The sequence below is a fragment of the Dermacentor andersoni genome, chromosome 3 (assembly GCF_023375885.2).
Source record: "Dermacentor andersoni chromosome 3, qqDerAnde1_hic_scaffold, whole genome shotgun sequence".
Lineage (NCBI taxonomy): Eukaryota > Metazoa > Arthropoda > Arachnida > Ixodida > Ixodidae > Dermacentor > Dermacentor andersoni.
The window spans coordinates 223,788,397-223,803,486 of NC_092816.1; the positions used below are offsets into that span (position 1 = coordinate 223,788,397).

At 43.6% G+C, this 15,090-nt stretch overlaps 1 protein-coding gene across 1 annotated transcript in view; it reads left to right on the forward strand.

The window, feature by feature from the left end:
* Positions 1-15,090, forward strand: part of nes (lysophosphatidylcholine acyltransferase 3 protein nessy) — a 230,219-nt gene that overhangs the window by 144,855 nt on the left and 70,274 nt on the right. Inside the window, exons 8-9 of the mRNA XM_050183807.3 lie at positions 1,915-2,023; positions 9,618-9,704. Of these exons, the coding sequence (XP_050039764.2) occupies positions 1,915-2,023; positions 9,618-9,704 (196 nt within the window). The remainder of the gene's footprint in view (positions 1-1,914; positions 2,024-9,617; positions 9,705-15,090) is intronic.

Genomic DNA, 15,090 nt, shown 5'->3' on the forward strand with positions numbered 1-15,090 from the left:
ATAATCCATCAATGATAAGTTGATTGTGCTGCAAAGTGATTTTTTGTGCATCATTTCTCAGGTCAACGGAGCACTGCCACAGTTCACTAGAATTGAAAAATCATGGTTAGCATTTGTTCCCTTTAACTTTTGTACGTTGCTCATTATTCCAAGCTTTGTTTGAAAATTGAACCACTCAAAAATGACAGGGATATGCCTATCGTTCCTGCGCATTTTAAGCCTGTGGTAATGTTCAGTATTGTTGCTTCGGCAGCAAAGTTTGTTAGTATTAAGTCAGGTACTGTTGACAGCAATTGATCAGGCAATTCTTTGGTGCCTGTTGTAAGCCATGTATCACATTGTTCTGCTGTAAATTCTTTTCTAGGTTTTTGCACTCAAGCGCTTGAACAACCCTGTCAGATTAGCCACCCTTTGCTCTAAGCCATGCATGTGCTGAAAATCGGAAGATTTCAGTACATTTGATTCTAGCTTCCTTTGTCGCTCCTGGGGAGGTATTCTGTAAGAGTCCACCTAGTGGACATGTCAATTTCATGTGCTGTTGAAGTTCTGATTGGCTGGGCTGGGCTGCACACTCGCAGCAGTGAGGTGCTACAGCCAATCTTCAGCAGCAGATGAAATAGACATGTCCACTAGGTGGACTCTTACAGTATACCTCTCCCGAAATTACATGGCATTCATGGTGAGCTATGGAATCTCTTGGCTATTACATGCTTGACCACTGAGCAGAACTAAAAGCATTTACTCATAATCAGGGCCAGGATTGCTCTCTACGTCGGCCAATAGCAAAAGCTGAGTTAATGCGCGAGACTAGATGCAACACTCCAAAAACTCTCGGGAGAGGGGGGGGGGTGCAGCAGCAATAGAAAGCGCTCATCACTTCTGCAGCACCTATATGTATACGAGTGTGCTACCTGCAAGAAGAACCTGTGGCACTCATAATCCATGCCGCTGCCGGGGGCACTGAAGTGGAATGGGGGCAACAACATTTTTGTATGTGTAACTTTCTATGATGATGCTGGGGGTCTGCCAGCGAGGGCGCTGTGTGGTATCCATCGTGTTCCTGTGGCAGACCACAGCATTGCACGTAGTACAACAGCAGAAAAGTTTGCAAAACTGGCGCGAGCCAACCACTTTGCACTGAAGGAATATGTTTCAGAAGGTAGGTGGTCACTGTGGTAATCTGCAAGAAGAGGCAGAAGAAGCTTTGGTGGTCCAGGCCACTGTTGGACCCACTCACTGCATATCATGAACATGACACTGCATATTGTGGCATATTTGCTTTGCTTTGTTGGTTACAAGAATAGTTATGTGTCTGAATTTCAGGATGTTTACATTCAGTGCAGTGCGAATAAGTGGCAGCCACCTGAATGTGCGAAAATTTATGCTAAATTAACATTTGCCTTCCACTTAAGCTGTAGCTTGGTCAGGGAATTTATATTTTTAGTATGATCCAAGAAGACATGGGGATTGTACTGGTGGCTGTTTGCCTTAATAGTGCAAGGGTGACAACAACATCGGAAAAGATGGTAGGACAAGCAATAATGCAAACAAAAGTTTATACCTGACCAAAAGCACTTTTTTAACCGTCGTCACAAAAACATAAAAGTAAAATCAAATCGTGGCGTGTATGTGTGTCAAACACTTCGAACATCAAAACATTAGCATCACATTGCTGTGCCCTCAGAATGCGAAAATTCGGGTTCACTGTTTAGTAGAGTCATTGATGAGTGGCTAACACGTGCAGGGGCATTTAAATTTTTTTTATGTAGAAAGCCTCAACTATTTCTCCAGTTAGCCTCTCTCGGTGTTTGAATACAACAGCTTGAATGCCCTGCAATAGTGGTCCACATGAAGAGCAAGGTTCATGAATTCACTCACTATAAGGATTTCATACAAACTCTTCTGTGCGTGCAGCATTGTGCCGGCGCTGTCTCGGCTGGCCTTGGGCCTGTGCTGCCTGCTGTTCAGCCTGATTGGCTCTGGGCACCTGGACGAGAAGTTTATGCTCTCAGATGAGTTTGTGGTGAGTGTGTGCCTCCTGGTGGTGAACTTGAGTGGTTACACCATCAACCAGGCAGATGCCCATAGTTTATGCGTGGTCTGCACAACACTGTGTCTGCTGCATTTGAATGTGGTACTGGTAGGACTCCTGAAACATAAAGCACCTTTTTGCTTGCTAAGCGACCTCAATTTTTTACTTCTTGGTATCATGCTGCCTGACCAAATGAGCTCTTGTTGAACTGTTGACGATGTATACTGTAGGCCTTTCAGGTGCAAAATATGGACTGTTGATAAATATGTCAAATTTACACATTGTTCAAATGCACCAGCTACTAAGACTGCAATAAAAAGTATAGTAGGATGTTGCTTTGGGCATTTTCTAGTCAGTCATTATATTTAGAGTGTAATTAAATATCTATTGTGTATTCAATCGTATTACATTCTTGCATAAAAGGAATATAATGACCGGATCGAGGTACCTGCACGAGTTAATTATTGGCTACAAGCATTACAAGAAAGCAAAAATATTCTTTCACTGTTGCTGCCAGAGCAGCTGGACATCCTGTCAAATACACAATATTGTCATTAGCATTGTGTTTGTGTGCAGTATATTGAAATTAATTAGAAATACGTTGAGTACGCAGAGAGTTCAATTCACATACAAACTGGCACAAACAAATTGCATGCACAAATGTGTTTAATGGATAGCACTTAATCAGTGCATTCTACTAACCTTGTGGAACTAAAACTAAGAAGATAACAAAAGAACTTGAGAAAAAGCCAAGGACCATGCAACAAGGCCAATAGATGAAAAGGGGGCAGTATGCATTAGAGCAAGTTACTAAGGATTGCGTAGTGCGTAGAGAAAGAAGAGAATAGCCTTGTATTCAGGCATATGATGAATAGTGCAAGGCCTTGGACATAAAATAGGTTGACGGTGATACTACAGGACATTCTTTTTTTAGCTGTTCCAAATTTTTTTAAATTGTCAGTGGCAGATAGCACAATTCTAACCCTTGGAACTAAATTACTCTATGAGGCGGACATTACTTCCTTGAGCAGTCAAGTGCACAGTTGACTAACAAAGTTTTGCTAGACTCAGAGCGCGAACTACTGGGACACAAGCTAAGGCACAAGAAAAGACAGGACACGGTATTATTGCAACTGAAAGTTTATTCAGAAGGTTAGAGATGACATAAACCTGACATGTCCTACGTAATCAAGCGTCATTAAATGGCTTAAAAGCAAAAATTAAAAAACGTGCACACACACAAATGACAAAAATGACTATTTATCTATGTTAGTTCGCCAAAAAATTTCCTCGTGTTAGGTCGTATCTAGAGAAAATATTCCAGTGTCATGAAGCGCTCTAGAAGCATGACTCACACATCCTGCCCCCTTTATCTCGTGAACCTCTACACCTTTTCTTGTTCGATCTTTGTGCATTTATCTTTGTAATTGCAGTCTCTTACGTGCATTGCAAGATGTGTGTGCACAATCCCTTTTGTGGAATTGGAATGCTCTTTCAGTCTAGTGTTAAGATGTTGTCCCGTTTGGCCCACATACGTTTCTCCACACAAGAAAGGCGCAGAATACACCACTGAAGTTGAGCATGAAATGAAATCGCTTCCGTGACTGACACTGCAACCAGACCGATTGCCTACATCTGTAGGGTGGCTGCTCGATCTTTCACTGCACCTGCGCACGGCGAGACAAATGGTGGCGAGCTCAGTGCCAAGTAGCGCCGTGTCCTGTCTTTTCATGCGCCTTAGCTTGTGTCCCAGTAGTTCGAGCTCTGAATTTATGCATGCTTCCATACCAACTCGCCCATTTTTCACTTTTGATAAATTTATAATTGAGCTTTTGCTAATTACGTTACATCACACATTGAAATTTACTAATTGAAGCCAGTGAATTGGCAAGGTATTCAATTGTAAGGAATTCAAAAGATAGCACCAGTTTGGGGATATGCGCCATCAAACTTGTGGTAAAAATGCACTGTTGTGCAACTTCCATTTTTAAGAAAACGCTGTTTTATGCATTAAAGCACAAAAGTAACTAGAATGCATTTCATCGCACACTTTGAAAATGAATGTCGCAAAACCTGTGCGATCCTTATAGTTAGTTCCAAGTGGATACATGTTGCGAACTTGTCAGCTGGAATTCATGCATTGCAATATGTGCCATGAAGTAATTAGTTAAAAACATATTTAGTGAATTTTTGTTAATTATCTGGTTATACATTTTGATTTCTTAAAGAAGTATTGTCTGCCTCATCAAGCACAGTGAACTCTCGTTAAGATAAACTCAGTTAAGCCGAATTCTCGCATATAACGTGGGAATGTTTGTTTGGTTTTCCATACATTCAATGCAAAAAAATCTGCTTACGACAAACCGCCTCAGACATGCTTTTCGGTTAAAACGAACATTCGGAGTGACCACCACCGCTACCGATCCTGCAGCCTGCAGGCTGGGGTGCCTCGATTCACCGTGCCCGGGGGTGCGCGCATCAAGGCACCCCACTGGAGGCCTGCGGCACTCATCACCTGTGGACAGAGGTGAAAACAAGAGGAGGAAACGAAAAGAGACAATGAAGTTTCACTTTGTGAACGCTGGTGACACGCAAGCGTGTGGGTGCTATAGCGCATACAAAGCTATCGGCCATCATCAGCGGCCGGTCGACAACTAATGAAAGCTATAGCACAGCTATAGAACTTCTCAAAGAAAGATTCGGTCAGAAGTCTCCGATTGTTAACGACCACATGCGTCATCTTCTAAACCTACGTAAAGTTCGTTTTTGCTAAGATTTCGAAGGGCTTCAAAGGTTGCATGAAGAAGTGCAGACTCGCGTGAGATCCCTGCATAACCTTAGCGTCGAAGAATAAGAATATGGAGCGCTTCTGAAAACTGCTATAATACAAAATCTTCCGCAAGAAATGGTACTCCGTTATACTCAGCGCATCTTGTCTTCGACAAATACAGGCGTCGCTAGTGACAGGCTAAATGAAATGTCTGTTCTTCTAGACTTCTTGAGCCTTGAAGTAAGAAGCCGGGAACAGGCTATAATGATGACTTCTGACAAGAGAGAACAAGCCTCAATTGCATAACGATGATCTAATGAGCATTTTCAAGGTTCTGCTTCTATGTTAGCCATGAAACTGACTCCAGAGAGTTGTATACTATGCGGAGAGAAAGGTCACTCGGTGGAGTCCATAGATGTCACGATTTCAATGTCACGAGAAAAAAGAGAAACTACGCAAATTAGGATGCTGTTTCCGCTGCGCTAGACAATTTCAAAAAAGCTAAGGAATGCCGAAGCTGGAAGCGACTAAGCTGTGCAAAATGCAAGGAGCGACATATCACCACGATGTGTGATCCAAAATGAAAGAAGAAGAATACAGAAGTGGAGACGTCCAGCTCATCAGCAGACTCGCTAAAGTAAACAGTTCTTCTGCAGACCGCCCAAGTTTGGGCTCTGGGCACTGGAAGCAAATGCTTTCTAAGAATGTTGATTGATGGTGGCAGTCAACGCAGCTTCATCATGGAAGAATGGTCTAGGAAGCTGAAAGCCACGGTGTTAGCCTAAGAGCAGCTCACCATCTCGGGATTTGGAAACGTTTCAACACTGCGGAAATATTATCGGAGAGTACGAGTCATGCTGCATAACTAGTACGACTCAAACTCACTTGAAATAGAGGCTATAGAAGTTCCCGAAATATGCAATGACTTGTCAGCATTGACAGAGACAAATGTACTTGGAAAGTTGAGAAGCATGAACTTACGTTTGGCTGACGTCAACGCAGTTCAGGTCTCCCATGAGCCTGGAATAAGCATCCTTATAGGTGCAGACTATTACTGGCAGCTCTTTAGCGGAAGAATTAATCGACTGGACGACTCCTTGACTGCCGTCGAAACTATCATAGGATGGACACTTCATGGAGATACCAGAAGTCCACCTATGTTCTACAAGTCGGAAACCGTAAGGAACTTCAATGTATGCCTTACGGAAGCCAATGTTTCCGAGCAACTGAGGTCTTTCTGGGATGTAGAACGTCTTGGACTGACTAATGAAGAGAGACTTTCGAAAGATGACGAACACGTCCTGAAGAACTTCGTGGAATCAACTGTTAGAAACAATGGTCGTTATCAAGTTGAACTGCCATGGCGCAGCAATTGTTCCCAGCTTAAAAATAACCGGGATGTCATGTTAAAAAGGCTGGAGTCCTTGCAGAGAACGCTACATAGAGAACCAGAGTTTCAGAAGGAATATGACACTGCCATTAGGAGCTACTATAACAAATACTTTGCTGAGAAAGTCACAACAGACAGTACAAGTGAACATATCGCGTACTATATGCCACACTGAGCCGTAGTGCGACGCGACATAACTACGACTAAAGTACGGGTGGTATTCGACCCCTCTTCTCGTGCTTCGGACTCACCTTCACTCAGCGATGTCTTGTGGACAGGGCCGAATTTGAACCGCAACATCCTCGACTTACTGCTTAAGTTTCGCAGCTTCGAGATTGGAATTTCCGCCGACATCGAAAAAGCGTTTCTTCAAGTGTCACTGGCTGAACATGACCGAGACACTTTTTGTTACGTCTGGTTTGAAGAAGGGTCTTCCAATATTGAAGAACTACGCATGACAAGGATTCCTTTTGGCACCTGCAGCAGTCCCTTTCTCCTTGCTGCAACTCTGCGACGCCACTTCCAACTGGTAGAAGACAAATACCCTTCTACTGTCAAACTATTGAAAGATAATTTCTACGTAGATGACTTGGTCATCGGGGCACAGAACAAAGAAGCGCAGCAAGTCGTTAGCGATTGCTTCAGTATCTTGAAAGAGGCAAAAATGCATCTAACAAAGTGGACGACAAATGTGGACACTTACGAAACTTTTACAATAGTAGAGACTTAAGGGTACAGTTTGATGCAGAAAATGAAAAGAAGATTCTTGGTCTCGCTTGGGATACCGACAAAGACATCTTAAAGCCATCACTAACGAAGATGCTTGAATCATTGAGCAAACAAAAGGTTACGAAGAGACAGATCTTAAGTTTCGCCTCACTTATGTAGGATCCTTTTGGATTCTTAGCGCCGTTCGTGCTGGTAGTCAAGTTATTTATACAAAGGCTGTGGTTAGGGAAATGCACCACTTCTGGAGTCCCGTCTTATAGAGTGGACAGCGTGGACTAAAGGCCTCAGAACTGTTAATCAGCTGGAAGTTAAGAGACGTTTTGGTCAAACCCTCCTGGACAAGAATGTGCAGGCTACTGTCCACGCCTTTAGTGACGCTAGCCCAGTTGCGTACGGCGCCGTGCTTTACCTTCAGATACGAGACTTCAAGGGAGCCACAACAGTTCAGCTACTGCTAGCCAAGTCGAGAGTCGCACCTCTACAAAAGATAACTGTGCCACGATTAGAGCTGATGGGAGTCCTCGTGGCAGCTTGACTAACTGCAACAGTGAAATGTGCCCTAAATCTAGAGGGCATTGAAGCAGTTATGTGGACAGATTCTATGATCGTGATTCATTGGCTACAGGCGATTTACTGTGTAGAAGATCCACTGCGAAACAACTCATACAAAGTTCAGTTTGGTGGAAAGGACCAAACTTTCTCTACACTGAGATGACATCCGACGAGCCCTGCTACACTGAGGATGCAGTCGAAATAGAAGAAACTGCCTGCACAGCAGCTGCAATTCAGGATGCAGTCAGCTTAGAAGAGAAAACTACGTGTTTGAAAGCAGCTGCTCGACCAGTGCTTCCAATTGTAAACATCAACAACTACAGCTCTTATAACCGACTGATGCGTATAACTACGTGGATACAAACATTTGCTAGAAATTGCAGGCACACAGACGTCAGAAAGAAGGGACCTTTAGACGCAACTGAAGTGCAAGAGGCTGAAATTTATTGGATACGTCGAACACAAGATAAAGTATTTGGACTGGTTGTCAGCAGAATGGACATAACACTCCAGCGGTTCAGACCATATCACGGCGAATTAGGGCTTCTTCGTTTGGGAGGTCGTCTTCAGTTCAGCAACCTCTGGGAAAGTTCCAAGCACCCCATTCTGCTTCCTGCTTCAGACACATTCACAAAGTTGTTGGTCATGAAGGAACACCAACGACTTTTACACGCTGGACTCGGTTTTCTTTTGACTGAACTGAGAGAAAACTTTTGGATACTGAGGGCCAGGGAGGTTGTAAAGAAAGTCATTCATGAATGCACAGTCTGCCGGTGATATTTCTGCAAGCAGTACTCGGAGCTGAACGTGTTTAGCCCTCTCCACCTTTCGAAGTCAGTGGTATCGATTTTGCTGCACTGCTTCTACACAAAGATAACGGAGGACCAATGAAGAAGTGTTATATACTCACCTTCACATGTGCAGTCGTCAGAGCGGTTCATCTGGAGCTTGTCACCAGTCTTACTTACGACAAATTCCTGCTAGCATCTAAACGATTTGTGGCACGACGAGGAATTTGTAAGATTGTATATTCCGACAATGCCAAGACATTTAGAAAGGCCTCAAGGGAGATCCAGCGACTTTATAAATAATGAAATCACAGGAAGTACGAACGTATTTTGGAAGTCACAGGATCATTTGGAAATTTATCACTGAAGAAGCTCCCTGCTGGGGAAGATTTTGGGAATGACTCATTAGATCTGTGAAGTCTACATTGAAGAAAACACTGGGAAATAAATAACTATGAAGAACTTTCAACCATGCTCTATCAAGTTGAAGCGACGATGAATTCACGACCGATAACATTTGTGTATGCAGAAGCCTCTGAACCAATGCCGCTTACGCCAAGTCCTTTCCACATAGGCCAAAGATTGACTATGCTTCCTCCAGACTTGTTGAGCACAGCATCAAAAGAGACACCGTCGTCACGGGAATTACTTCAACAAAGATGGAAACACAGAGAACATGTGTTAAACAATCTCTGGAACCGGTGGCAACGAGAGTGCCTCCAAGAACTTCGTTCAGCTCACATTAAGGAAACTAGGCACTCAGAATCAGCGAAGCTTGGACTCATAGTACTGAGAAAAGAATTAAACTCGTCAAAACAATTGTGGAAGATGGCACAAGTGACAGAATTATTTCTGGGCAGCGACGGCAAAGTTCGCTTCTGCAAAGTACGCACTAGTGGCAACACGTTGCGGAGACCGGTACAGACGCTGTACCACCTAGAATCTGCTGGACAAGCTCCGTCTTGAAAAGAAACAAGCACACAGAAATTGTTCGGCAGGGAGCTGTTAAATATTATGCACCGAAAAAAAAAGAGAAGACGACGAAGTTAGAAGCGAGCGTAAACACGAGCGTGCGCCTGCATTTCTTTTTTCTTTTTGCAAGTTTTGAATAAGTAAGACGTTCACTACTTAAACTCCTGGTTTTCAACAATGTCCCCTGCATTTCATTGTGGCAGCAAGCCTAGCATGCAGACCCAGGCTGGGCTGCCTTACAAGGCCTCTCGAGCACAGTTGTTCCCGGTTCGTTAAAGGCACTGCGAAACCAGGGAAACGGAGCCTCGCTTCCACTTGTGGCTCACAAGTGCAGTACGGAATGACGTGAGTGTTAACCATAAACGCAGTGATGTTGTTGTGCAGGCTCATGGTCCGCCCATGCGATTCATACTCATGGGCATATGGCAGGTGGTGACACTGCACAAGTACGTTGCCTGCTGGCTACTTGCGGTGAGTACTGACATCCGTGATATGTTATATCAGCTCATTCTGAAATTGCAGATGGGTATGTTGTGGGCAGCCGACACCGGTATTCAAAGCATTTTCATTGCTATATCTTTAATTTATACAGTCAAGCTTACTTATAACAATACTGGCTTTAACAATATATCTGACATAAGAATGAACAGCAGTAGCACTGTGAACTTTTCTGTCTGTTTTGTGGTAAAATAAACTGCTTTACTACAGCATTCCCATTCCACATTATTGGTTATAGCAAGTAAATCTAGCTACTAGGTGTCTGTGCCAAATGAAAAAGGGACACAGATTCGTGAAAAAAAAAAAAAAAAAGCAAGCCACCTACATGTCACCATGCTCCTTCACAGTAGCGCCAGCCTTGTTCATCCCATCCCCAACAATATGAGCTGGCGAGTGTCGGCGAGGGCAGCTGTCAGAGCTATCGTTCAGTGTTTCGGAGGGGTCGACTAGTGCTTCTTTTCCAAGATTTTGCATTCCTTTTGCTTTTGGCAGAGATGCTTAACCAATTCTTAACCAGAATTTAATACTTACTTTGTCTATTAAAACGTTTTGATAACTACCTCTCTTTGTTTTTTCTGGTAACCTTGTTAAACAATTATTGGTTGCAACAATGGAATTTTCTTGGAACGTGAATATTGTTATAACTGGGTTGGTTCGGCCATCATAACAAAACCTTACATTTCTGTCAAGTTATCTGCACTGATTTAATATATGTTTGGGTGGGTGAATAGCAGCTTTGTTGTACAGCCTTTTCATTAAAGGGCCCCTCACCAGGCCTCATAGCAAATTTTTGTTACATGCTGAAAGTTGTTACGTGTCCTCTAGGAAGCATTCTGCTGCGAAAAGTTTTTCAAATCGGCTCATTAATAGCCAAGATAGAAACATTTCAGTGCCGCGAACCCATGATTTCAGGAGGAGAGCTCCACTGCTTAGCAAGACACCCTCTCCACTCTCCCCGTCTAGCCTTCATAAGCGAAATTCCTTTTCTGCGTTCTCCCATACCGGACCTCGAGGATTGCGTGACACATACGTCACGGGCCCTGCCTTCATTTTTTTTCTCTCCCTTTTTTTTTTTTTTTTTTTTCGGCGCTGCGCACGAGCTGTTGTGATTGTCTGGTTTCGTGCAGCACACGATTTTGTGCGCTGTGCACAAGGACACATGACTAGCGGTATAGTGCAGTGCTACACGAATACTGAGGCAGAACAAGCGGATCACATAGCATGATGAGGCGCTGGAACATGGTAGAAAATGGCATAGTTTCGGTACCTGCACATATGACTGCATGACCATGTGAACAAGCAGACGAAGCGGAAGTACATCTCTCGCTTCGGTGCAAAGTAAAACAAAAACATGCAGACATTCTGTTTGTGTGTTTCATTATTCCTCTAAACTTCAATTCGCCAATTTAAGCAACAGATCACACAAATAACAGATGGTGCCTTGAGTAATTCACGAAGTCACGTTTCACCAGGAGCGACGTCACACTGCGGACCCGAGTACATAGATGCAGGGACACGAGTACGTCACCGTCCGGCTTGTAGCACAGCGGCCGCGAGGAGAAGGGAAACTGGCATTCGGATGGAAATTTCAGACCTTTCCACGGCACGTGGGGATGTAATTCTTTGCAGGCACGATCGTTGGTGCACATTGTATGCTCTGCACTTGTCAGCTCAAAATGGCCAGACCTGGTGGGAGGGGCCCTTTAACATTTTTCACGTCATGGTATTCACAACAATGGACAGTTTCTGTCATTGCACTGCACATTATAAAAACATGTTTTTTAAGAACGTGAAGGTAGTATTAGGAACAACTAACCATATTGTTTGCAAATTCAGGGCTCTTCGGAGCATATGCAGTCAGGCATTGTCATGTAAAGTTTAATAAATTGTTGGTCAATTAATATTTGTGTATAACTTCGGGACCCAACCAGACGTATGTCATTTCCGGTGATGGCAGAGTGACGTTTTCTCTAGTTTTGGGTTTGGGTGCCACTATTCTATGAGATGTACTGCAGTAAAATCTATTCTGATTTAATGTGATGAGAGGGTGCAGGTGCTGCAGTCACAAATAAGGTCAAGCAGTAGCCGCTGCTGAATGCCATGTCCAAACATTTTATCCCGAGTGACTGTGTTTAGCCAGGAAAGTCTGGGTGTGACACAGCTCGCTGTGTCACACCCAGTCCATTATGTCCATTGCGGGTGGGATGAAAGTTATAACATTTCAAATGCACAAGCGTTTCTATGCTTGTTAACGAGAAAACCATCCGTTCGTCCCTCTTGCGAGACGGTTGTTTTCAAGATAGAACCCGCAGCAGTGAGCAACTTTACCTTCGTGCTGCCTGTCGCTTCAAGGCGAACGAAGCTGCGAGAACACAGTGCTCACGGAGCTCTCGGCACACGTCGCACTCTACCCGTTTCACAGATCGCTTTCAAGATACAGGCCCGCACGTCTCTCTTCAATGCTAAGTGGCAAGAACACAATGCGCCAAGCTATCAGCAGTCGGTACTCTCTGTCGGCATCGCACATTAGTTTCAAGATATGGCCGGAACTGCTGGTTCCTGCCTTTAAGGTATGAAGGCAGGAACCAGTGGCCATGCCGATTATCGGTAAAAGGTGGGCTTTGTGCATCAGGTCAAAACCAATATGGTTTAAGCCGCTGACATTACCGAGCTCTGGGAGTATGTCGCTACTGACTATGAAACAGGTGGTGCTTCAATGGAGGAGTTCCTGAGTGAAGATAGCACTGCCTCGTTTTGCAAAGAGATCGTAAACAGGGCGGTTGTTGTCATGGCAGACAGCGGCGTTGTGCGATGGAGGCAATTTCATCAGCGGCAGTGACAACAAGGTTGACACCAACCCCGATGCTCATGCAGAGTGTGCTGTCTTCGATTGAGTCACTCATTGATTTCATGTGCACTAAATTATAGCCACCGGTGTTCGCTTAGCAGCTGGATGTGATTCACTCCGCGGTTGTGAACCTGAAACTTCAGCGAAAGCAAGTGCAGATTTCTGGCTATTTCAGCATGCCTTATGCTTACGCTGTTTAGAGGTATAAATAACTTTTCTACTATGTCATTTTTTATCACAAGTGGCAAATTTGGTTTCAAAGCTACAATGGTATCTTCGACAGCTTTTTTTTTACAGCAGTCCAGATATAGCTATGATCGGTTATAACTACTAGATTTTTTGTTCTTCTTGATATCACTGTGATTCATTGTGAGCCACCATTTTCATTTCACCATGGTGTCGACCATGCTTTTTTGTTTTGTTGAAATATGCCAGCTAAATTGACTGGTTGACCACTCTAGACAAGTATGATTCAGACTGTACATGCTACCTCACCGCACATCAACATCAAACATTACCGAAGTCCTGAAGTGTTCACAAATCTTATCACTTTGGTTGTGTTCTTCATGGACTTGCTAATGGATCTTGAGTTTTGGTGGAGTTTCAAGCAAACTCACCTTTTGCTGGCGATTTTTTTGCTCAATCCTTCAAGATTGTCACAATTGTGAGCTGTCCAAAGGTGCAATCTCAGGATCTTCACAGTGCCAAATGTGCTGATTTGTGTATAGCATTAGTATAACTAAGAAATAAAACTATGGTGGGTCTAGTGTAGTTTTTATTTCTGTGAGCCACCGTTACTGTGGGCAATGCCTTAGCGCTGCCAACTCTTGAGTGAATCAAGTGCGTCTATATGTAATTTCTATACATAATTTCTTTATCTTACTGTGTCCTGATATCATCATCATCATCATCATCATCATCATCAGCCTATTTGATGTCCACTGCAGGACGAAGGCCTCTCCCCGCGATCTCCAATTACCCATGTCCTGCGCCAACCGATTCCAACTAGCACCTGCAAATTTCCTAATTTCGTCGCACCACCTAGACTTCTGATAGTCCTGATATACAGTTCTGATATACAACAAGAAATGGGCAGTATTAATTTACCGGACCAACATGACTACCAGTACAGATAGAGACACTGTGAATGGTTAGGGCCTAAAAAAGAACTAGAACCATGAAAAACAAAAAAACCGCCTTGAAAAGAACAATGTGAAAATGAGCTGTTGAGCATTATAAAAAAAATCGTCTATTTACTCTTATTCAGTGAAAAAACAAGCATAAGTCGGGACATTTGGGTGTTTCGACTGGGTTTAGTTAGAACATGAGATATCTGCTCAGAAGTCAGAACTGTCCCACTAAGTTCAGGATGGTTGGCAACTCTAGATGGGCACTATGGCTGGTAAGAATTTGGAATCACAGCTCATCATCATCAGCCTATTTTATGTCCACTGCAGGACGAAGACCTCTCCCTGTGATCTCCAATTAGCCCTGTCTTGCGCCAACCGATTCCAGCAAGCGCCCGCAAATTTATTAATTTCATCGCTCCACCTAGTCTTCTGCCGTCTTCGACTGCATTTCCCTTCTCTTGGTATCCATTCTGTAACCCTAATGGTCCAACAGTTGTCTAACCTGCGCATTACATGACCTGCCAAGCTGCATTTTCTTTCTCTTAATGTCAATTAGAGTATCGGCTATACCCGTTTGCTCTCTGATCTAGACCACTCTCTTTCTGTCTCTTAATGCTATGCTTAGCAATCTTCACTCCATCGCTCTTTGCGCAAGCTCCCAGTCAGGAGCTCATGATGTCTGCCATATGTGATCCAACCCATTTTTATTCTTCTGTGAATTTTCTTCTCATGGTCCGGGTTCCCTATGATTAGTTGACCTAGGTAAACGTACTCCTCTACAGACTCTAGAGGCTGACTTGCGATCTTGAACTCTTGTTTCCTTTCCAGGTTATTTATCATTATCTTTGTGTTCTGCATAATCTTCCGCCCCACTCTTACACACTCTCTGTTAAGGTCCTCAATCATCTGTTGCAACTTGTCTGCATTGTTGCTGAATAGAACAATATCATCGGCAAACCAAAGATTGTTGAGGTATTCGCCGTCGATCTTTACTCCTAAGCCTCCCCAGTTTAATAGCTTGAATACTTCTAAGCATGCAGTGAATAGCATTGGAGAGATCGTGTCTCCTTGTCTGACCCCTTTCTTTATAGGTATCTTCCTACTTTTCTTGCGTAGAATTAAGGTGGCTGTGGAATCTCTGTAGATATTTTCCAGGGTATTTACGTAAGCAGTCTGTACTCCTTGATTACGCAATGCCTCTATGACTGCTGGTATCTCTACTGAATCAAATGCTTTTTCGTCATCTATGAAAGCCATATAGAGAGGCTTATTGTACTCTGCAGATTTCTCAATAACCTCGTTAATGACATGGATGTGATCCATTGTAGAGTAACCTTTCCTGAAGCCAGCCTGCTCCCTTGGTTGACTAAAGTCCAGTGTT